This window comes from Peromyscus eremicus, chromosome X (assembly GCF_949786415.1).
Source record: "Peromyscus eremicus chromosome X, PerEre_H2_v1, whole genome shotgun sequence".
In the NCBI taxonomy this organism is placed as follows: domain Eukaryota; kingdom Metazoa; phylum Chordata; class Mammalia; order Rodentia; family Cricetidae; genus Peromyscus; species Peromyscus eremicus.
The window spans coordinates 29,035,032-29,058,557 of record NC_081439.1 but is presented as its reverse complement, the minus strand read 5'-3'; the positions used below and the strand labels follow the sequence as shown (position 1 = coordinate 29,058,557).

At 37.7% G+C, this 23,526-nt stretch overlaps 1 protein-coding gene across 1 annotated transcript in view; it reads left to right on the top strand.

Moving 5' to 3' along the window:
• The window catches only part of Map3k15 (mitogen-activated protein kinase kinase kinase 15), a 129,455-nt gene that overhangs the window by 20,396 nt on the left and 85,533 nt on the right, over positions 1-23,526 (top strand). Inside the window, exons 4-5 of the mRNA XM_059250048.1 lie at positions 19,371-19,564; positions 22,597-22,765. Of these exons, the coding sequence (XP_059106031.1) occupies positions 19,371-19,564; positions 22,597-22,765 (363 nt within the window). The remainder of the gene's footprint in view (positions 1-19,370; positions 19,565-22,596; positions 22,766-23,526) is intronic.

The window sequence follows — 23,526 nt, the reverse complement described above, 5'->3', positions numbered from 1 at the left end:
TGTATATACAAGTGGAAATCAAGTTGTTTTGAGGTCTTCAGGGAGTGGCTTGTTGGTTCTAGAGTTTTTCCTTAAAGTGCATTGACTTCAAGTTGATATGAAAGAGGGATAGGCATACTTATCTTCCTTTTTAGGAACAATGCTTTATAGGGATTTGAAGGGTTATAAACCCATCCCTAGGTTTCAGACTGGAACATCCTTAGCTCTTCTGGGCACCTTTGCTTACCGCTTTTTCAGATAATGCTCATATTCTCATGTCCCAGGTTTTTTTATGTTTTACTTAGATATAATGCACACACCATAAATTCTACCTGTTTTAAGACCATCTGTCTTAGTGATTTTTGTTAAATTACCGAGTTGTTAAGCCATTGCAACAATCCAGTTTTGGAATATTTACATCAATCCCCAAGCTGTCTACTTGCAGACAATCCCTATTCTCACTCTCAGCCTCAAGAAACTGCTAATCTCTGCAATTTTTATAGATTTGTCTTTTCATATAAATGGGTCATGCATAATACATTCTTTTGTGCCTTTCACTTAGCATGATAATTTAAAAATTCATCCATGACATAACGTACACTCATAGTTTTATCTTTGTGTTGATGAATGGCATTCTGCTGTGTAGATATTCCACATTTATTCTCTGTATTCCTCAATAATAGACTTAGGTTCCCACTTTTTGGCTTTGCACAATGACACTATGAACATTCAAGTACAGGTCTTTATGTAGACATGTGTTCATCCTCTTGGATAGATACTAGGAGTGAAATTTCTGAGTTGTGGTGTATGTGTGTGTGTGTGTAATATATATATTTAATATATATGTGATATATAACTTATCACAATGATTCTAAACTGGCTGTACTGTTTTACATTTCTACATGAACTGAGAGGTCCAGTTTCCTCATAGCCTCACCAATTCCTGGTGCCTGCCTTGTATGTGTGTCTTTTCATTATAGCTATTTTAGTGAATATGATGTGATAGTTCTGTGATTTTAATTTACATTTCTATACTGACTAGTGATATTGACCATCTTCATTTTCTTATTAATATTAGCTAGTTACAGTTTTTTAGACTTATTTTTATTTTATGTGGATTAGTGTTTTTGCTAGCATGTATGTCTGTGTGAGGGTGTCAGATCTTGGAGTTAACAGACAATTGTAAGCTGCCAAGTGGGTACCTGGAATTGAACCTGGGTCCTTTGGAAGAACAGTCAGTTCTATTAACCGCTGAGCCATCTCTCCAGCCCCTACAGTTTTTAATGGTAAAAATTATTTTTCTGTTTTCTTTTTTCTTTAGACAGGGCTTCTCTGTGTAGCTTTGGTGCCTATCCTGGAACTCACTCTGTAGACCAGGCTGGCCTCAAACTCACAGAGATCTGCCTGCCTCTGCCTCCCGAGTGCTGGGATTAAAGGTGTGAGCCACCACCGCCCAGCTGGTAAAATGTCTTTTCTAGTCATTTCCCCTTTTTTAATTGGATTGTATACTTACTATGAGTTGTTAAAGATCTCCATATATTCTGTAACCAAGTGCCTCATCAGAGGCTTTATAGATTTTTTTTTTGTTACTGATTTGACACAGGGTTTCATGTAGCCAGGGCTGACCTTAAACTTGCTATGTAGTAAGGGATGACCTTGAACTCTTGATCTTTCTGCTCCTCCCTTTCCAGTGCTGGAAATTATCATAGCTGGAGCTCCACTCAATATTCATGCATTCTCCATCATGACAGCATATCCTCAAACCATGAGTCAAAAATAAAACCTCATTAAGTTGCTTTTGTGAGATGTTTTGCAACTGCAATATAAAAAGTAACAAAAGTAACAAACATCATAATCTCTTAACACTATTAAGTTTTCTAATCCATGAACATGGGCTATCTTTCTATTTACTTTGGTTGTCTCATTTCTGACAGCAAGTGTTTCATAGTTTTCAGAATATGCATTTTTCACCTCCTTGATTTAAATTCAATTAAACTTTATTATTTTGATTGTTCTTATAAATGGAACTGTTTATTTTTCTGAACTGATTATAAAAGAGCACTTTTCACAAAGATATTTTAATACCACATTTAGTTCATAATTCAGGTATTTGAAAACTACAAGGTTTTTTGGTCAGAGTTCTAAGAAAACAACTTCTCACTTTTGCTGTATTTTTTATCTATAGCATGTTTATATTATGGTAGATCAAAATTGCGGTCTTTATGGAAGAAACAAGATTGAAAATATAGCCAGCCCTGAGGCTGTTTAGTCTAGTCAACCTTGGAACTTCCTGGTACTTTGTCAGTAGTGTGCATAATCTAAAGGTATTCTGCAACTCATTTTGTTCTAATATTCCTTTTCATGGGTTGATTTATATGAATCACTGGAAGCAGAGTCTGAGACTTGATTTAGGGTCCAAGCAGCTTGTTAAGAAGTGCCCTTGGGGTCCACACTGGGCAAGGGAAGGGAATGAAGCCAGATTGAGCAGAGAGATGAGTGGAACTATGATGCTGGCCCATTGATAGTGATAGCTGTGGTCATGTTCCCTGGGAGGTCTGAGCTTGGAAGGGTTTTTCTGTGCTGTCTTGGGTTATCATGAGATGCCCAGGTTTTCACACTCTTGTGTTCATATACCCATGCAAGGAGTATAACTTTGGGTGAGGTACATTTTGCCACTGATAAAGTTCCAGAAGGGTTTGACAGCAGAGCTGGTCTGCTGAAGAGCTCCCAACTGATGGGGATCTGAATAATGCACCTGGATATGCACTGCATTATAAACATTTCATTGAAGAAACAATATAAGTATGGAAGTCATATGTACATCAAGAGCAAGGAATGCATTTCTCAGGCTGATAAGCACAGAAATAATTTTTTTCAGTTGAATTGAAGGTTTATTACCCAAAAACTACATAACTTTAACAGAGAGGAGACATTGTCACTATATCTCAGGAGAATTATTGGGTGGTATGTTCCATTTTATGTTTATAAAAGAAATTGTTGAAAGAATGCTAGACCTCATTTTCACTTGTCATGCCCTAATGCCAGAGTTCAGTTGTTTTGTACATAAGAGTTAAATTTCCAAGCTAGAATCACATTATTAAAAAGTACTATTTTATTAAAAACTAATCTGGTTCTTGACCTTTGGACTAGGTAATTATTTTTTTCTGGAAAGTAAGATTTTAGAGAAACTCATTGTTCCTGTTCAAGTGGTTATCTTTATAATCCCAATGAATTGAAAATTCTTTGAGAAACAGATGCTGGCAATATTGGGAGCATTGTTTTAAATTCTGGACAGCTTCTCCAACATATGGGTATAGTTAAACCTAAGTTCAAGGATAACAGAATTTTTCCTAGTCCTTTTCTCTTCCCCCTTACTTTTAAAGTTTGCCATGGCTTCAGAGCCAAAATTATCCAATGTGATATCTTAGTTTCTTTTCCTGTTGCTGTAATAAAATACTCTAACAAAAACAACTTCAGGGAGAAAGGTTCTATTTGGGCTCACAGTTTGAGAGTACAGTTTTTGTATCATTGTAGGAAAGCAGCTGGTCATATCACATCCACAGGAAGGAGGAGAGGGGAGAAGAGAGAGAGAGAGAGAGAGAGAGAGAGAGAGAGAGAGAGAGAGAGAGAGAGAGAGAGAGAGAGAGAAATTAATGCTACCATTCAGCTCCCTTTCCCCATTTATGCAGTCCAGGGGCCCATCCAAAAAATGTTGTCACCCACAGTGGGCAGGTATTCTCACCTCAGCATAATCAAGATAATTCCCCAGAGGCCCATCTCCCAGGAGATTTTAGATTTTACTAAATGACAACACTAGCATGCTTAATATAAGGGGTTTGATGGACTCTGGTAAAAGAACAATTAAATTGCTCTTTTCTCTTCCATGTCCTTTGGGTTTTCTGAGTTCAAATAAAAATTTCTACCAGTTTTAGCAAAGACTCAATTTCAAGCAAGGCCACAACCCACAGTAGATGGAGAATGAATAATTTACTTTTTACATAGTGATGGTCAGTTTTAATTGTTAACATGACATAATCTAGAATCACCTGGGAAGAGTGATTCTAATCTCACAGATCATCTTGAGCAAATTGGCCTGTGGAGGAGGGGTTGTCATATTGTGTTAATTAGTATGGGACAACTCAGTCTAAATGTGGAGGGGGCACCATTCCCTGGGTTTGGAGCCTGAGTTGTGTAAGAAGAGATACAGTTGAGTATTAGGCTTGCTAGGACATTCCTAGACTATCAATCACACACAAACTCTGCCTTTTGCGTATTTGATTTCTATGTCTTCTGTCATTTCTACCTCGCCTCAAATATCTGTTAGAGGTTTTTTTGTCTCTTTTTTCTTATTCCTGTGATCTTATTTTTTCTTATAGTTAAGAGTGCTTTGGATGTACAAACCATAAAACTTGTCTCTTTACTATCACAAGACCAATGTCAGAACCACATGATTGGTATTAAATTGTACCTACTAACTGAAGAAGTCTTTGTAATGCAAGACAGCAATACAATTTCTTTAAGGCATAATTCACAGGCATAGAATTTACAGTACCCACCTATTTGTTTAAGGCATCTTATTTAGATTTATTTAGAGATTTTCAGAATTATGCTGAATCCTTAAAGAAGAGAAAAGGCCTGAGATTTGTTTAGCTCTGTAGTCATCTGGGAGTCAGTCGCTTAGTTAACTTTGCTGGGTTTAGGTTTCCTCATGTATTAAGAACAATTAATTGGGTGGCTTCTGAGCTTTGTGCCAGCTCTGAAATACAAGATATTTTAATTTCCCTTGAAGTGGCACACTTATCCTATTGAAATTCTTTATAACTTATGTGCATTTGTTCCTCTTTTGACCATATACGTACAAGAAGAGTAACATTATAGAATGTTCTTTGAATTGATCTTGAAAAAACAAAACCAGACTATATTTTCCTAGATAAACACTTGCATTGACTTCAAATTTTTCTAAATGGATATTTTTAGAAAAATATTTATGAAGCTTAAACAAACATTGTAAATATTATTTTTGGATTGCTATCAACTTGGACTTTCTTTCTCAATAAGTTGACCTTGTCATATATGGTCACATTAAATAATTTTTTTTTTTTGGTTTTTCAAGACAGGGTTTCTCTGTGTAGCTTTGTGCCTTTCCTGGATCTCGCTTTGTAGACCAGGCTGGCCTCGAACTCACAGAGATCCGCCTGGCTCTGCCTCCCAAGTGCTGGGATTAAAGGCATACGCCACCACTGCCCAGCAAAATAATTTTTTAAAAGTATTCCAATATGTTCATTAGTTTGCTAACTTTTCTCAGTCAGTCTTCTGGACTTTTTTTTTTAATTTTAATTTTCACTAAGGACTTATAAAACACTTGAATTATAAGATATGAGATTCTGAAGTCTCATATTCTGCTAGCATTCATCTGCAAGTATTCAGAACTCAGTTTATTTTGGATTTCCTAAATCACTCTTTGCCCTTAATAAGTTTTTTCCTCTTCTGACCTGAATAAATATTTGTGTCAATATAATTTTTTTTTCTGGAAGGTCAAGTGTAGAAGTTACTCATTTTAAAGTTAACTTGGACATACTGTAGTTGCTCCAAAGAATTCATTCATAAACCCTGTGTTGCTGACAACTAATTTTGCTACCTGCTTCTAGCCATAAATAAAAGTAGGTGCTAGTATAATGGGGGCCTTGGTTTGTGTTTTCATTCTAGAATTGGATTATCAGCCACCTTGCCTAAAGCATTTGTAGCAGAAACAGCTGAGGAACAATCCTAGCTGTCCTTAGTTAATAGTCATGATTGAATGTAGTGGATGTGATAGCTAGCTCTAATTGTGAACTTGGGCCAGCAAGACGTCTCAGCAAGTAAAGGCATTTGCTGTTAAGCTTGATGACCTGAGTTCAATCCCTAGAACCCACATGATAGAAGGAGAAAACCAACTCTAGCATGTTGTCTCCTTATTGATACACATGCTATGGCTCAGGGAAGCCCTGTTACACACACACACACACACACACACACACACACACACACACACACTCCAATATAGTTAATTCTGCATTTGATCCAACCTAAGAATCAACCAGGGAAGAGTCTCAGTGAACAGTTCTCCGGCTTGAGTTAGCTTACAGACATTCTTGTGAGAGGTTTTCTTAGTTTGGCTAATTGAGATGGGAAGGTCCACCCTGAATGTATGTGGCACCCCCATTTCATGGACAAGGTCCTGCATTTTAAGGGAGCTAAATACTAAGCATGTACATATATATTCCTCTCTGCTCTTTACTGTGGCTATGACTAGCTGCTTCAAGTTCCTGCCTTGACTTCCCTGCAATAGTGGACCGGAAACCGAAATTGTAAACTGAAAAACAAAAACAAAAAACCTTCTCTAAATTGCTTTTGTCTCAGAGTATTTTATCATAGCAAGAGAAATGAAACTTTAAACAAAGGATAACTGAGTGGAAGCTCCAGAATGCTCTGCTTTCTGAGGCTGTCCTGAAGAATCCAGGCAACTGCTTCAGAATGAGCTGTACCCTACAATCATTGAAAGCTTTATCTGTGAATCCCAGGTCCACAGCTAAGACATTCTGTGTGATGCATTTGCAAATAATCATGAGTGGTAGTTCTTAGCCTACAGGGAATAATATACCCTCCTGTTTTAAGCTGCAGGAATCTGTGACCTTTGGATTTTGAGAATATGTTTTATATGCTTAAACACAACGGTTTATAAAGAAAATTATATTGAATTACAGTCAAGGTAATTTAAAAAGGAATACATAATAACTTCCATGCTACTGTAAAAATGTATTAAATAAGATTAAACAGCTGGTCTAGAACAATCATAATTTTGTAGTAATGATGTGTATTAAAAGTTATTTTGAGGTGTCTATAGGCACTGATAGGAAAAAGTCCATTATTTCTATTAGTGACAAAGCTTTTGGTCTTGCTAATACTATTAGAGCAATTTTACCTACATTCCTAGTGATGTGTTACATTTCACTTGAAGGCACATGATGACAAAGATTAAATCTGTCTCATTTGGGTTCAAAAACTTCAAGAATTAATGGATCCCTTGGTACAAAAGTCCTAGTCTGCTTTAGAGCTACTGTGCTTAGCTATTGCTTGTTGGATGCCCACTGTATGCAAAGCATGTCACAAAAATGCCCATATTTAAGCTACTACCTGTTGAAGTTGATGCTATTGTCCCCATTTTAAAGAAAAGCAAACTAAATTTCAAATATGTAAGTTCACTTTCCAGGGTCATCCATCTAGATTGAATCAGAGCTGCTACTCTATCCTTGGCCCTTTGAATTTTTCAGATTGCTGTTTTTGAGTTGAAATGAGATTGCTTTTTTCAATATTAATGTGTTCCTTTTTCACCTAACTTCACAAAAATGAAAAACAAAATATGGCCTGCTTCATCTGAGAGGGTGATGAAATTGGCACATCTTCCTCCCCTGCTGATACAGAGATAAATTTTTATTGGTACCTTGACTACACACACAACACAAAACAAACAAATACAAACCTTAAGTTTCTTTTATAAATTTTGCCCCTCAGCAACTATCTTTAGGAAAAGACCACAGTACAAAGATGTAATATGGAAATATGTTCATCTTGAAGTAATACTTAAAAATCTTCAAATCAAACTGAAAGTAACACAGTAAGATAATGTATTAGGTAGGCATTAAAAGTTATGATATTTAAGACTATGTAAAGTTTTGTAATGAGTGCTTCTGAAAACCTGGTATTTAACCTAGTGGTAGTATAGGACACTGATCACAGTTTGATATTTACTTATGGAAAAAAATTTTGAAAAATTCATTTTCTAGTCTAGGAACTAGACTCTTAAGAGGACAGACCTAAGCCCTCAATGTCAAAAACCAGTGGTTGTTCCTTGGCCTCCTGACCTCACTCACTCTACCATAATCATCCTTTTAGGAATATTTAGAGTATTTAGGATAAGATTTACATATCAATGTGGCCAGAATACTAGTTGTGATACCTCTTCATGGAGTAAACTAAGCTGCTTTTGTTAAATTTATTTTAATTGAGCTGGATTCTTGAGATTCTTTCATTTATAACTGTAAGTTTGAAATAACTGATTCTGGTTCACTGTTGAACATATACTATGCTAATCATTGTTTTTCTCTTTAATTTCTTGTCTGTCCACCCACAAAAGCCTGAATGTGTTCTGTCATTTGAGTGGGGCCCACTCTTCCTCATTGTAAGAAGTAAAACAGCACACTCAAAAGGCTACTTTCATTTGGAGTTCATGAATTACTTTTAAAAATGTAGTCATTACTCCCAATTTCTTTCTGACAAATTTCTTAAACTTTGGGATGGTTTCTGAAAGATTTTCTCAAAGGAAGTATTTTTACCTTCCCAAGTGTTAAGATTCCTGCTTTCTCTTCAGTCCTGTTTATTAAACTCACTGAACTGATTTCGGAGTTCATGCATTTCCTCTCTTTCCTCTTATTTTTCTCTAACAGTAGCTAAACATTTGTTCCCAACTCAGCTCCTCTCCTAGCTGCAGGGAAGCCTTCATTGGTCGCTGCCGCTATTGGCTCTGCCTTCTCGAGCAAGAACCTGTCTTAGCACACATCCTGCTTGTCAAAATGCTGTTTTCACACCTTATTAGGGTTTCAGCAGGACTAGAGCAAAGTTTACTCCTATGCTATTTTCGAAAATAGGTTTGCTAAAGGAATAAGGGAAGCAAGATTTCAGCAGAAGTGTTTGTTTCAGAAGTCTAGATAAATAGATTCTGTTCTTGTGCCTTTAATCTGCCTCAATGTTACAGAGGCCTGGGATTATTTAATTGTGATATTTATAAATATTTTTGATGTCTTTTGTTTTTCTGTAGTGTCTCACACCATTGCTCAGACTAACCTGAAATTTATTCATGTGGCCCCAATTCACAGGAGCCTTCCTGCTTCAGCCTCCTGGGTGCTGGGATTATGGAAGTGAACCACCATATCTGGCTTAATTATGTCTTTTAAATGAAAATGACAAGAAAATGTAGATGTGTATGTACATATGTTTATGTAGGGAGGAATTATATTCATTTTTCTGTGACATTTTTGATTCTTTCCATTTATCTGTGGATTCAGGTTACCATTTGGTGTCTTGTCTTTATTCCAGTACAGTTTTATTCCCACCTGTATGTATTTTGTTCTTGTTGTCAAATACATTATATTTCTGCATTTGATTTTTAAATCAGTTAAGAGAAGAAATTAAGCTATCACACATTTTATTTTTACAGTGCTAAAGATCACACGGTAGGCAAACAGTCTACCACAGAGCAATTTCCTTAGTCCTTGGTTCTTTGAGACTCGGTAGAGCTAAGGAGCTCAACCTGGCCTTAAACTTGTTAGATATCCCAGAATAGCCTTGAATGTACAGTCCTCGTACTTCTGCCTCTTAAGTGCCAGGGTTATAGGTGTGTGTGTGTCAATACCTATAAATGCATTTTCTAGCCCTTCCTAGCACATTGAATGTCATCCCAACACCTTCATTGTTTCTCATAAAAAGTCAGATATTATCTTAATAGAATTCCTTTATCCATGTCATTTTTTTCTTGTTGCTTTCAAGATTTTTCTCCCTTGTCTTTGTATGGATTTGTATGTATATATGCAAATATGTGTGCAGGTGTAAGTGCATATGGAGGCTAGAGGAGGATTCAAGGATGCCTTAATATTACTCCCTGCCTTATGTCTTTGAAACTGGCTTTATCACCAAGCTTGGAGCTGGGCTAGCAGCCAGCAATCTTCCTGTCTCTGCCCCTAACAGCACTGGGTTTACAGGTATGCAACCATGCCTGACTTTTTATGTGGGTGCTGGATCTAAACTCAGCTCCTCATGTTCGAATAGCAAGGGCTCTTATCCACTGAGCCATCTCTCCAACTTGATCTTTCAAGATTCAGGGTATAGTGTGCCTCAGTTTAGACCTCTGTCTTCAGACTGCTTGAAATTCATTGAGTTTCTTAGTTATGTAGAGTTAATGTTATTCATCAAATTTAGGAAATTTTCAACAATTATTTCTTTGAACTTTTTTCTGTTTCTTTATCCCTTGGGGACTCTATTATATATTGTATTTGCTGGTTCATTTAATGTTATCTCACATTTGATTAACACTCTGTACATAGTTCTTCATCCTTTTTACTCTGTTCTTCAGGTTGCACTAATGAGATATCACTCTATCTTGAGGTCTGCTTACCTGGACCTCCTCCAGTGAAGTTTTCATTTTGGTGATTGAATTTTCCCACTTCAGAATTCTCATTTGGTTCTTTTTATTGTTTTACAATAACTTCTGTTTATAGATACTCTCTATTTGAGATATTATTATGCCTTCCCTTTTGGGCTTTGCTTAATTCTGCTTTACACTCTTTAACATTTATTTATTTATTTGTTTGTTTGTTTGTTCGTTTGTTTGTTTTGTATGTATGGGTGTGCATGTTGTAGCACCTGTGGTGAGGTCAGAGGACAGCTTGCAAGAGTGGGTTCTCTCCTTCCACCCTGAAGGTCCCAGGATTGAATTCAGGTAGTCAGTGCTTTCAGGAGGCAGCTTTACCCACTGCACCATCTGGCTGGCCCTGGTTGTTTATTTTTAATTAACATACAAAATATGTTTCATTATGGTATTTTTAGACGTGATTTGTCTTTGTCAATCCTCCTGCTCCCATTTTCCCCTCTCTGCTTCCTGCTTTCTACCCTTTCACGGTTTCCCTTAGTTCTTTTAACATTTATAATAGCTGTTTAAAAGTCATTGTCTTCTAAGTTCAGTATTTAGGTCCTTTCCAAGGCAGATAATGCTGCCTTTTCTTTTTCCTGTATTATGATTTACCCTGTCATATTTCTTTGTGTATTTTTTGTGTTTTGCTAAAAAAAATGGACGTTTTAAGGTAGGTTATTGTTGCAATAGTGTCTATTGATTCCCCCACACACCTCTGAACCTGCTGTTTTTGTAACTTGCATATTAGTTTTGTGGCTTCGTTGGACTACAGTGAAGTCTATGGCCCTGCACTGGGCCACTCTTAGTGTGGCTCCTTGAAGGGTATAGCCTTGGGCAGGGGCACTTATTTTTAATCTCTCCATGAATGACTGTTGCAGCTGAGCTCTTGAACTATTTTGTCCTTTGCTGTCGCTGTCATGTTTCTGATGAATCTTGCTGTGTGGGTGTTGCATCCAGTTGTTAGTCTCCCTAGTTAGTCTAGAATATTTTTATGTTTTTAGTTGAAATAGAATTACATTACTTCCCTCCTCTAGCAAACTGTTATCCCTCAAACCCCTCCAATGCCCCCCACTATCAAATTGATAGCTTCTTTTCCTTTGATTATATTTGTTATATATATGTATATGGACAAATATATATGAATACAACCTGCTGAGTCTCTGTTTGTGTATGTACCATTTCAAGGCTGACCACTTTACATTAGACTACCAATAAGGGAGCTCATCCTGGGGGAAGCTAATTCTCCGATTTGTCAATAGTTGCCTGTAGTTCTTTATCTAAGGGTGGGACTCCAGGAAAGTTTCCCCCTTCCACATTAACATGTCCATTGAGAATGCTATTGTTCCAGTCATTTTTATGCAGCCATTCCTAGGAGAGAATGTTTCACAGCACACTTCCTGACACTCTGGCTCTTACAATCATTTACTCCCCTTCCTTGATGTCCCTAAGCTTTACATGTAGGATCTGTACTTTTTTGTTTGCTTGCTTGCTTTTTTTAAAGAAAGGGAGGGAGGGAGGGAGGGAGGGAGGGAGGGAGGGAGAGAGGGAGAGAGAGAGAGAGAGAGAGAGAGAGAGAGAGAGAGAGAGAGAGAGAGAGAGAGAGAGAATGAGAATGAGAATGAGAATGAGAATGAGAATATGATATGTGTGGAGTAACTGTGTTATTGTCCTTTGTGAAAGTATGAGGGCAACTTTGTGGAAGTCTCACTGGCCCTTGCTTGTGTTTTGATGATTCCTTGAAGCATAACATGTTTCACAGTCTGAAATAATTACATGTGGGCCCTTTTTATACTAGTGGTCTTCAAGTCCAGTTCTTTTTTATTTTAATAAATTTATTTCAAATATATTTTAAAATCATAAATGTGGCTTATAATCCAAAGCTGAAACATGTATTCTTCGGAGTCTGACAAGCAATTCCACACCATACTTTCAAACCCATTTTCTTTGCTGTTTTTCAGATTTCTGAGGTTTAGTTTTAAAATGGCACTATTCTAAATGTACATGACTCTTGTACACTTGTTGATAAAGTTTTCTGAAAACTGTCCATCAAATATAAAGAATGGCTTCCACCCAAAGATTAGCAGTGTGGGAAAAACATCTATGACGAATTCAGTTCTGTCAGAACCAGTGTTGTTCTCTAGAATACAAGAGAACATAGATCAAGTTAAATTATGCTCGCAGACTTTGGCCTCCATCCTACTTAATCATTATGCAAGGTTGTCATTGAGATTTACTGGGCAAAGAAAACCCCAGGTGCACAGTAACTGGAGCAGGTTACTATTGAGGGAAAGGGGTGTCTTGGTAACTTCTCTCAAATGTTTATTTTTAATAAAAAGCTAAAGGATACATTTCTTAAATGCTTTGGGTACTATACAGCTTACTAATCATCACACAAATAAGGAAATAAAAGCTGTCTCTAAGGACATTTTCCATCTTTAAGATGACCATTTTTTTTTTGGTTTTTGACTGCCTAATTCAATATTTAAATTTTTATATTCTGTACTTCAATATTATAAGATTTATTTCTCAAATGATCTTAACAACACAGACCAGATGCCAGACCGTTACTCTTAAGTCACACTGTTTACTATAATGAATAAATGAAATTGACAGAAAACTGAGGCGGTTCCCTTTGCGCTGCAGGTGAGCAAACTTTCAACATATCAACAATCCAGAGTCTCGGACTCTGTCTCAAAATGAGAATACTTGCACTCAGTAAGTCAACATATTATTCTTAAAATTGAAGTTTGGTCACTAAGAAAGACTGAACAAAAACTCTCTCTGCCTACCACAAACAACTAAAACAGCTCTACTCACTCTTTCTACTCCCCACAGAAAGAAAAGTAGCAGGAGCTGAAGCCTTTACATCTAAAATCTTAGCTCCTAAGACACTGCTACTACCTGTTTGAACTGGTCTATGTTCTCCATTCTTCAAAGTGCCCCCATTTATAAATTTATTTTCATGCACATGTACATGCACACACACACACACACACACACACACACACACACACACACACATTCACTCTCTAGTAAGTCACTATTTTATGTTTGTTGATAAACTATGAGGTATTTAAACTAGGTATGTACAGGGTTTTATAGGTACTTTGTAAACATCAGAATCACTTGGGTCCTTTTGTCCAAAATCCTGAAATCAAATTATACAACCAGGGACCACTACTTTCCCAGACGCTGTTCACAAGCTGTACACTGATCAAGGGCAGAGAAAAAGTCCTCATAACTGATGTTTAGATAAGAAGGCAATGATACAATCTCAGTCAATCTGACTTGCCAGGGAAGAAAGCCTAATATGCCGTTCACAGGAATAAAGTTCAACACTAAATCAGGATCAGGGAAACCATGTGAACTAAGTAAGCTGTCTAGCAGATCTACATCCAAATCTGCAGATCTCCTCGGCTGCTGGGATACTAACTGCTACTAATTGGTAAAAGTCCTGGGCAACTCTCACGATAGTTGGCTTTTCCACCTTCTGGGGACAGCACCTTTGCTGCCAAAAGGCAATTTAAAACTTAATCATCATCGTTGTTACTGTTTGCAAACTCTAGTATTTGGAACAATCTAGGCCCACAGGTTCCTTCTGTTCTTTTAAAATTTAAACATCAATCTAGAATTATTTATCATGCATTTACTACCATCTTCCTCTGCCCTCAGTCACAAGTGCAGCTCTTGAAGTCTGTTCTGACTTGCTCTCTGAAAAACTTAAAGCAGATCTACCTTTCATTCATTGCTGTTGGAGCACTACAAGGCTCCTCTTAGCTGCCTGCCACCAATTTCTGTCTTTCTTAACAGTGTCCATAGACTTGAAGTTTCACATGTTGCATTACACATAAAGTCAGCTCCTTATTGAGAAGCTGTCCTTACCCCCTCTTCTTCCTCAGGCACTATACTATACTGATGTTCTGGAGCAGGCAATGGAGGCAGTTACTTTTGGGGGGCTAATACTGTTCCTATGAGTGATGCATGAGGTAAGGTAGTAGTTTGTATCTCCTGGCTTGGAATCTTCACCTTCTGAATAAGCAGGGATAAAAACAATCAGAACATAGTATTTGTCTTTTTTTTTCTTTGCTTTTTTTTTCTTTGCTTAGGATAGAGCTTCTGCCCTAAAAAAGGCGGGAAGGTGCTTGAAGGAAAAAGGGAAGCTCTGTTCCTTTTGATCATACTTGATAGGAATAGAGCACCTACAACACCAGGACGTAGTGTCATCCTAGACTCAGAGCTGGAGAGAATCTCATCTTCTTGGCGACACCATGAGTAAAATTTCTATCACTTGAACAGATTATGGCTTAGATGCTCCAGAATTTTGCTTTTCTTATCACTATTTAGTGAGGCTTCTTGAATGGTGTTTTTCCATTTGTTACAGAAGTTTTAAATGGTTTCAACCAGGAATTTAATCAGTTACGGTAATTTTTCTGGAGGTAGGCTCTAAGGTGCTTGAGCACCTCTAGTTTGGCACAAATACCCTTAAAATACACTATAATTCTTCAAACATTTTACCTTCTATACCGCACCAATACACTTGGAGTTTTTCTCCTTCAGCCTGAAATTAGAAGGCCTTTACCATAACCACCAGTTTCAGTTCAAAAAACATTGCAACTTTGAATATGCAAATGGCTTTAATTTAATTTACTTTAGCAACATGGCTTTTCTGGCATGGATAAGGAAAAACTGTCTTTGACACACCAAAACTTTAGTTTGCTTAGCAATTTAATCTCTGAGAACTTCGAAGTATTCAAGAGAGGGAAGGGTCTTTCATTCTGTGGGTGCAGACAATTCCTGATGATAGTGAAGTTGCTATGTGCCACCCTTCTGCAGTCATTATCCACACACATGAACTTTTGCCCCTTTTATTTGTAATATTGGCACTTTAGTTTTGAGGGGTTCAGTGTCAGCCAGCAGCTGGTACCCTCAGGGATGGTTTCCAGTTGCTGTTTCACAGCAGGGTAATTATTTTCAGAGAAACTTATTTTCATGGTTAATGGAGCATCTGAAGACTTAGTCTGAGACAAGCTAGACTTGTTACTTGTTTTTGTATGGACTCTGAGCTAAGGATTCTTAAAAATATTTTATTTCATGTATAAGAGTATTTGCCTGTATGTATGTTGAATGTCTGATGCCCACAGAGGCCAGAAGAGGGTGTTAGATCTCCTGGAAGTGGAGTTACAGACGGTTATGAACTGCCATGGGTGCTGGGAACTGAGCCTAGGTCCTCTTCAAGAACAGTCAGTGCTCCTAATCACTGATTTATCTCTCCAGACCAAAGGATGATTTAAAACAAATTTTTTAATATTTGGAAATAATTAATTCATGGCATGAACAAATATGAAATTTGAATTTGTGTTTATACATAAAATTGTGCTGGCTCATGGCCCCTGCTCCTGTTTGTGGATGGTATCCTGTCAGCTTCCACATTCCCGTAGCTGAGTATAGTAGTTGGAACAGATACTCGAATTCTGCAAAGCCAAAAATACTGATCCTCTAGTCCCCAAGATAAAGCTCACCTAGTTTAAAATGTATTTTAGTGAGATAGTATTAGTAATTGTTTTTAACAGACTATTTTAAGATTCAAAATGTGACATGTCAGGGCCCAACAAGGTGCAAAAAGAGAATTTCAGAGCAATTATATTTTAAATTAAAATAGAAAAAAGAATATGACCTATACTTCCATCAAGCAGATTTTATTCAGAAGGAAAACTTCTAACCTGTAAAATTTCCTACATTTTCTGCTTGATCTTAGATCATGATATTGTGACAATTTTCTCTATAATTAATATATTTAGTTTTAATTTAAAAGGAGTCTTGTCCCTTATTTGATGCCCTACTGGGACATAGTATACTTTAAAAGTTATTTTGTGTGATGTATGCATGTTTATGTAGGTATATGCATATGTGCATGCAGATGAATACCAGATGTTGATGTCAGTTCTTTTCCTCAATTACTCTTTTCATTTTTGAGACAGCTTCTCATTGAACCTGGAGACCATCTATTTACCTAGGCTAGCTGTCCAGTCAGCTTTCGGGATCTCCCTATCCGTGCCTCTCAGGACTGAGATTATAGACAAGCCCCAGGTCTGGCTTTGGGTGTTGTGGATCCCAACTGAAGTTCTCATGCTTGTGCAGCAGGCAGTGTACTGAATGAACCATCTCCCCAACCCCACAAAAGTACCTTCTGATGTTTCATCTTTACCATGTCCAACTTCCTGGATACCTCTATTACTTTAGTTTAAAAATTGGAAAAGTCAGATGAATGGTTCCTCATGCCATATACGTTCTTTCAAAATTCAAGTTGAGCTATGGGAATTTAAGTTTTAATTTTTTTCAGGGACTGGGTATCCATGTGTCTTAGGTTAGCCTTAAACTGCCTGTAGAGCTGGGGATGACCTTGAACTTCTGATCCCCCTGCCTCTAACTCCAAAATGCTAAGATTACAGGCATAGGCCACCAAACCTAATTTATGGGCTGTTTGCAATGAAGGTCTAAATTTTTAAGCTAGTTTTTTTCTGAAAGTTTAAACAAAAGATTGAGTACATGAAGGGCCTATGGAACATGCTTGTAATCTCAGGAGTTGGGAAGTGGAAGCAGGAAAATGAGGATCAGGATTTCAAGGTTATCTTGAGCTACACAGTAGGTTTGAGACCAGAATGAGCCCATGAAATTTAGTCTCAAATTAATTATGTTCACCTTGGTGACAGTCAGTCTGATTTGCAGCTGGGACAATGGTCTAAATGTAATCAGACTAACCTATAAAACACTGAGACTGTTTCCTTTCTAGATATTTCTAGCAGAACCTGGAATAGCATTAGCTTATTGAGCAGCCCTACTTAGTCTTAGTTCCTATTGTATTTGCATTCAACTAAACCTCCAACATTTTCTTTTCTCCCCTGCTTAATGTCACATAGGGGTGTGTGTGTGTGTGTGTGTGTGTGTGTGTGTGTGTGTGTGTGCGCGCGCGCGCGCGCACGCGCACGTGTATTTAAAAATCATGTTTCTCCCCCCAGATCTCCCCTCCTTCGTCCTCACTCAACTTCATGTTCTTTCTTTCTCTCTTTCTAACAAAAATCCAAACAAAAATCAATAAGACAAAATGTCAAAAGAAGAGGGGCTGGAGAGCTAGCTCGGCAGCTGAAAGTACTGGCTGCTCTTGCGGAGGACCCAGGTTCAATTCTCAGCACTCACATGGCAGCTCACAACTGTGTGTAACTCCAGTTCCAGGGCTTCTGACACCCTTACACAGACATACATGCAGGCAAATACCAATGAATACAAAATAAAAATAAATTACATATTTAAAAAAAGCTAAAACAAAACGAAGCAAGAAAACCACAAAACAGCACATGGAGTTCATTTTGTTGTGGCCAATTACTCCTGGGCATTGGCCTGCCATGGAGTGTGGTTGATATACCCAGTGATGCACTATTAAAGAAAATTAGCTAGTTGGTTAGGGGTATTACTTTGTATCCAGAACCCTCTCAGTGCTTGGGTACCCTGTCTGTCTTGAATCTCTGCGGGTCCTATGTATGATGCCACAGTTTCTGTGAGTTCATATGTGTATCAGTTCTGTTGTATCTGGAAGTCACTGTTTCTTGGAGTCATCTACCACCTCTGGCTCTTGTAATCTTTCTGCCTTCTCTTCTGTATCCCTAAGCCTTAAGGGGAGGAGTTTGATAGAGACATCCATTTAGGACTGAGTACTCCAAAGTCTCTCACATTCTGTACATTGTCCAGTTGTGGGTCTCTGTGATAGTCCCCATCTGCTATAAAAAGTGTCTTCTCTGATGAGGGTTGGGTGATACATTTATCTATGGGCATTGCAGTATGTCATTAGGAGTCATTTTATTGCTATGTTTGTTTAGCAGAATAACATTAGTAGGTTTTTCCCTAGGTCCACGACCAATCTAATCTCAAGTTGTTGGCCACTTTAACAGTGTCAGGTGTGGGCTCCCTATCATGGAGTGAGACTTAAATCCAATCAAAAAGTGATTGGTTACTCCAATAACATTTATGGCACCATTGCACCAGTGTATCTTGCAGGCTGGTCACATTGTAGGTTACAATTGTTTATAGCTTGGTGACACTGGTGGTTACTTTACTCCTCTGCTACCATGCAGAGTAACTTCCAGCATCATAAATGCTTGTCTGCAGAGTAACTTCAAGCAGCATAAATGCTTGTCAGAAAGTATGAAGTTTCTAGTTGGTTATCAGCTTGACTTCTCCATGTTTGATGACATAAGTAAGTGTTGTCTTCGGCAACATGGCCTTACTATCAGGTTGTGGAAAGCAACCAATATCTTTGGTAATCTGTGATGTTTGGGGTGGTCCATGGGAGCCCTTTGTCCAACAATTCAGTAAACTCTTCCTGGCACAACCTCCAGTATTTTCAAAAGACTGTTCTCCAGAGTCAGGCCACTGGTCTCCATCCTATTTAATTATATATGTATGCCAAGTTTATTTGCATGCTTATATATTTATGTATATTTATAGTTATAAAGAAGGTTGACTATAAGAATGTCATATAAAGAATGTATTTTTAGCCTTCAGTGTGCTAAAAATTGAATACAGAGTTTATGCCCTTTAGAGGTAATGCTTATGCTTTTCAAAGGATCAGGATTTAGTCAACTGTAATTATTCTATAGAACAAAAGAAGTTGCTTTACATGAGTGTTGCTTACTGTTGTGAAAAATTTCAACAGATTTTTTTCATAAAATCTTTGAAAGTAGTCATATTTATTAACGTGTGCTTCTTGCAAAACCATTTTTATTCACAAAAGTTAATAGCACCTGTATTAAATCATCAAATAATGTGGATTTTTATTTACACTATAAACTAATATGCCACTTGATAATCCTTGGTTATCAAGGGGTCCAAGTTCCTTGTGGTTTGGAGGACAGGCAATGGACTTACATAGTTTCTAAAACTTAAAACTCTTTAGCATTTTGCCAGTGAAATTCAGAGGCATACACAGATGGTAGTGATTTTGAAATTGAGTGGTTTTCTGTTTTGAGCCTAATAGGTTTGAAATGATAATCACACAAAGTGTTGTTCATATTGTGCATCTTCTCCTTCCCTGTCCTATCAGGTCTGCCTGTTCAGGGCCAGAGATGTGCTTCTATATCACTTGCTTTCTGAAATACTTTTTGTTTCTTTTTTCCAGGCATCTAGTGGAAATTATTATTTCATCCCTTACACTGTGACACCGTGTGCTGATTATTTTTGCTGCGAGAGTGATGCCCAAAGGCGAGCCTCAGAGTATATGCAGCCCAACTGGGACACCATCCTGGGCCCACTGTGTATGCCCCTGGTGGACAGGTTCATTAGCCTCCTTAAGGACATCCGTGTGACCTCATGGTAATTTCCATCAGCCACTAAAAATCCTGGTAGTCTTGCAGAAATTTTCCCTTCACTTTCAGGGAGGTGGTATACTTTGAAGTGACCAGGATGTCCAGAGAATAGGGATCACTGGCCACCCACTTAATCATCTTGGAATCCATCATTACCCCCTTAGTGTCTCACAAAGCTGAGTTCCTGAGATGAAGCCAGAAGAGAAGAGAGCATGGTCATAACTGGGCCTGGGGCTAGCCATGGATCCCTATGTGACACTGATATGTAACTCTTCTTCTCTATGCTCTTTCTCCTTTATAAAACAAGGAAGTTAACTCTGTGACTGTTTTTAATGATCTCTTTCAACTCTAAGATTCTGTGTTTTCAGATAGTTTCTGAACATAATTTTATACTCTCAGTTATTCAGGTTCTCAAAATGCCAGAGCAAGGTCATTCTGACCTTAAGTTCTTGTCATAAGCATGCATTGAGTCAAGCTTCAGCCAACCTGACCTCAGGATGTCCTGTGACATGTTATCTGTAGATTTACGTCATGGGGTATGGTGTCCACTCAGAGGCAGACAGGTTTGAGTATGAATTCTGGCTTAGGTGATTGCTCGGCTGGGTAGCCTTGGAAAAGTCACTTCCCCTCTTTGAACCTTGGTGCTAAATAAACTGTACCTTCAGTGTTGTTAGTTGAAAAGTTAAGGGCAGGAAATGATTCTTAACTAGAGGATCCCTGTTGTTTTGCTCACAGCCAATTTAAAGGATTTATTCCTGTAAGTTGTGTCATAAGAAGGATTTGTTCTTCCAAAACAAATGAAAATCCAAAGGACTGGCAGAACTGACTTGTAATGAAATGTCAAGGACCTCATGTCATACTTTGGCTCAGATCATGGCACCCTGAACCATGGAGGGTTACTGTTAAAGTACTGGCATGAAAGTGATACTTGTTACCAGCCTTCTCACCTTTTCTGTCCCATTGCCTTTTCTTGGGATGCACACTTTGGTGGGAAAGAAGTCTAGAAACCCACATGGCAGCAACAGAAAACAAGTAAGGGTTTCTCTGACACCTTCATAGCTATTGTCTTACTTCAAAGGGAAAATTTTAGTGAAGTTTAGAGAGAAACCTCTCCTAGTAGCATATTTTTAGGTCTAACAACGAGGTATATAGCTTGAATCTGACAGAGGGATCAGATGTCTTTGTAAGAAATAGATTCAAGCTTGTTTCCTCATCAATAAATCCATGTACTAGGAGGAAAACAAGCTTTGAGCGGATTTGTTTTAATTTCCAAAGGCTCAAAAAACTCAGTCCTATGACTGGTGTCTGCTGATTGTTAATGCGAGGGTTAATGGTGCTTATGTTTGAAAACCTCTATAACGTGGATGGCAGGTAAGTTTTTAGCCCAAGTACCAACTCTGGCAGGTTTATTATCTCTATCTTGAGTCTTAAGCTAGAAAGCACTTAGAAATCATTTTCAAGTCTATAGTGATTAGCAACATCCTTCTTCGTTACCAGATGCAGAAATGGCCACATACTTACTACATATCTGATATCCCCAACATGCCAGGCATAATTTCATTTGCATAAAAGTTACTGTTCATATTATGTTTTTTTTTAAAGTGATTTTTCAGTTACACTTGAAAACAAGACTAAGGTATAACTCTTTACTTGTCAGGCCAAACTAATAACACCTTAATAGCTTTGATGCCTTTATAACCTGCTGAATGGGCAATGGATGCCACCCAACTTAATGACTCATTCAGTTAACAGTTTTAAACACTGGCAGAATCTACTAATTTGCTCATCATTAGTGTAATGGAAGTTGATAAATAAGGAAATAAAGAATGGAAGAAGTGCACTGGTATTTTTATATCAGAACCATTTCTGTAGGCTATCACTCTATTCTTTAAATGTTAATTCAGGTCTTATTAGGAGCATTGGACCAGGCTATGTACTGTGTGCACATTTATGTGCCATCACTTTATAATTATTCAGGCTAAGTATTATTTGTTCTTATTTTATCTGTGTTCCTTTTCTTTCTCTAAAGTTGATTTACTCTTTACTAAGTGAGAAGCTTAAATTTATTCTTTACAATTATATAATTTCAATGGGTTGATAGCATTACCGCTTGGTAATGCTCAGGCTCTATTTAAAATTACTTGGAAAATGGACAAGATACTTAATCAGTCTATGGTCATCATTGTAAGTTGGGTTCTATACCACTAAATGAGGATGTTTTTCAAGTTTTAAGTGAAGTACCACATACTAATATTGGCTGTATGAGAGGCTATGAGGACATTTCAGGGTAGATTTACACTGTTTTAAATGTTTTCACATACTCTCTTTTTGTTTAGATGCTCACAAGAGAGAAATTTGTTATTTTATATTGGAAAATATTTTTGCAGAAAAATATAACAAGGAAAGCTAAGAGTGGAAGGTACAGTTGTCTGTAATCTTCCTGGTATGGCCTTTTTGTACCCCTTGTTGGATTGCTCTTGGACACACCAGTTGTTTCTGTTCTCCTTCACCTGGAAACTGCTTCATGACTACTAACTGGGAACACTTAGTAGATGAAAATGTTTTTTTAAAATGAATTTGCCTAGGTGTTATGTCTTTTGGAGTATTGTTTGGCTTTTGATAATTTGTTGATAGTGGGGGGAAATTAAATAATGTAAACTTGCTTTATGCCGTGTGTGTGTGTGTGTGTGTGTGTGTGTGTGCGTGTGTGCATGCGTGTGCATGTGGGGGGGGGGTGTATGTGTACACATGTGTGTGTACATATCTATAATTCTCAGGGAGTTGCATTGAAAATTATCTAGACTATCAGAAAGTTAAGCTTTGAAGATAACTTTTAAGATTGTAATCTGAATTTTATTATCACCTACTAGTTTATTGCTGCAGTATGCAAAAAAAGGTAGATATTATCGTGTTTACTGACTTAGGAAGACTCAGGGATGGCCAAGGTCTCCATATGTTATTGAGAACCATGCTCATTTGAGCACTCAAGAGAGTCTTCGATGCATGTATATAATCAGGGGGTTTTGTTTTCTTCTCCAGTGCTTATTACAAAGAAACCTTGTTAAATGACATCCGGAAAGCCAGAGAGAAGTACCAGGGTGATGAACTGGCAAAAGAGTTGACTCGGATCAAATTCCGCATGGATAATATTGAGGTTCTGACATCGGACATTATCATTAACTTACTTCTGTCCTACCGTGATATCCAGGTATGAAGTATATCCAGATATACTTAGGTGAGGCTAGCATATGCTTGGCTTTTCTTTGTCATAAGGAATTTCTCATACAAAGTATGCTTACTTACATCAAGAGTGTGATGAAGAAGCTGTTCTGTCTAAATAGGAATGTGACCTGGTGATGGGCTATTGTAGATTATTTAGAGGTAGTTTTGTCATATCTGAGCTGGAGTAAGCACTCCAACAAGAGCCCCCATTTGCTTAAAATAGGAAACTAAGAATTTAATGTTTTACATATATTTTATTCTAGGTAATGCTCCAAGCCTTTTGTAAATCCTGATTGATTAGTCCTCTGACCCCCATGGTTTAGGTTTGCTCTTATTTTTATTTTACAAATGAAGAGATTTGAGGCACAGAGAAATGAAGTAACCTGCTCAGATTCACAGAGCGTGGTAAAGTTAAGATTCAGAGGCTGACTAGCTCCATTGCCCTTGTTTTCATTTCTTCAGCATTTCTTTATGCCTTCGTCACGTCTTTCTCTCTTTACCACCCCTCTTCAGTGAGAGTAGGAGTAGCTGGCCTATGTTAAGGAACTAGGGAAGCAGATGCTTATTCTAATATAGGCATCTGAAGTTACTGGAAAATTTTGAGACCCAGGTTACGAGGTGTGAAACCCTGGGGGGAAACCGAGTATTTCTCTTCAATATTGAACTAATTTTAAGGGTATCTTGCATCTCTTCCTTCTGGAGGCACAAAGGATAATATGCTTCACTTGTAGAATACTACAAAGCTGC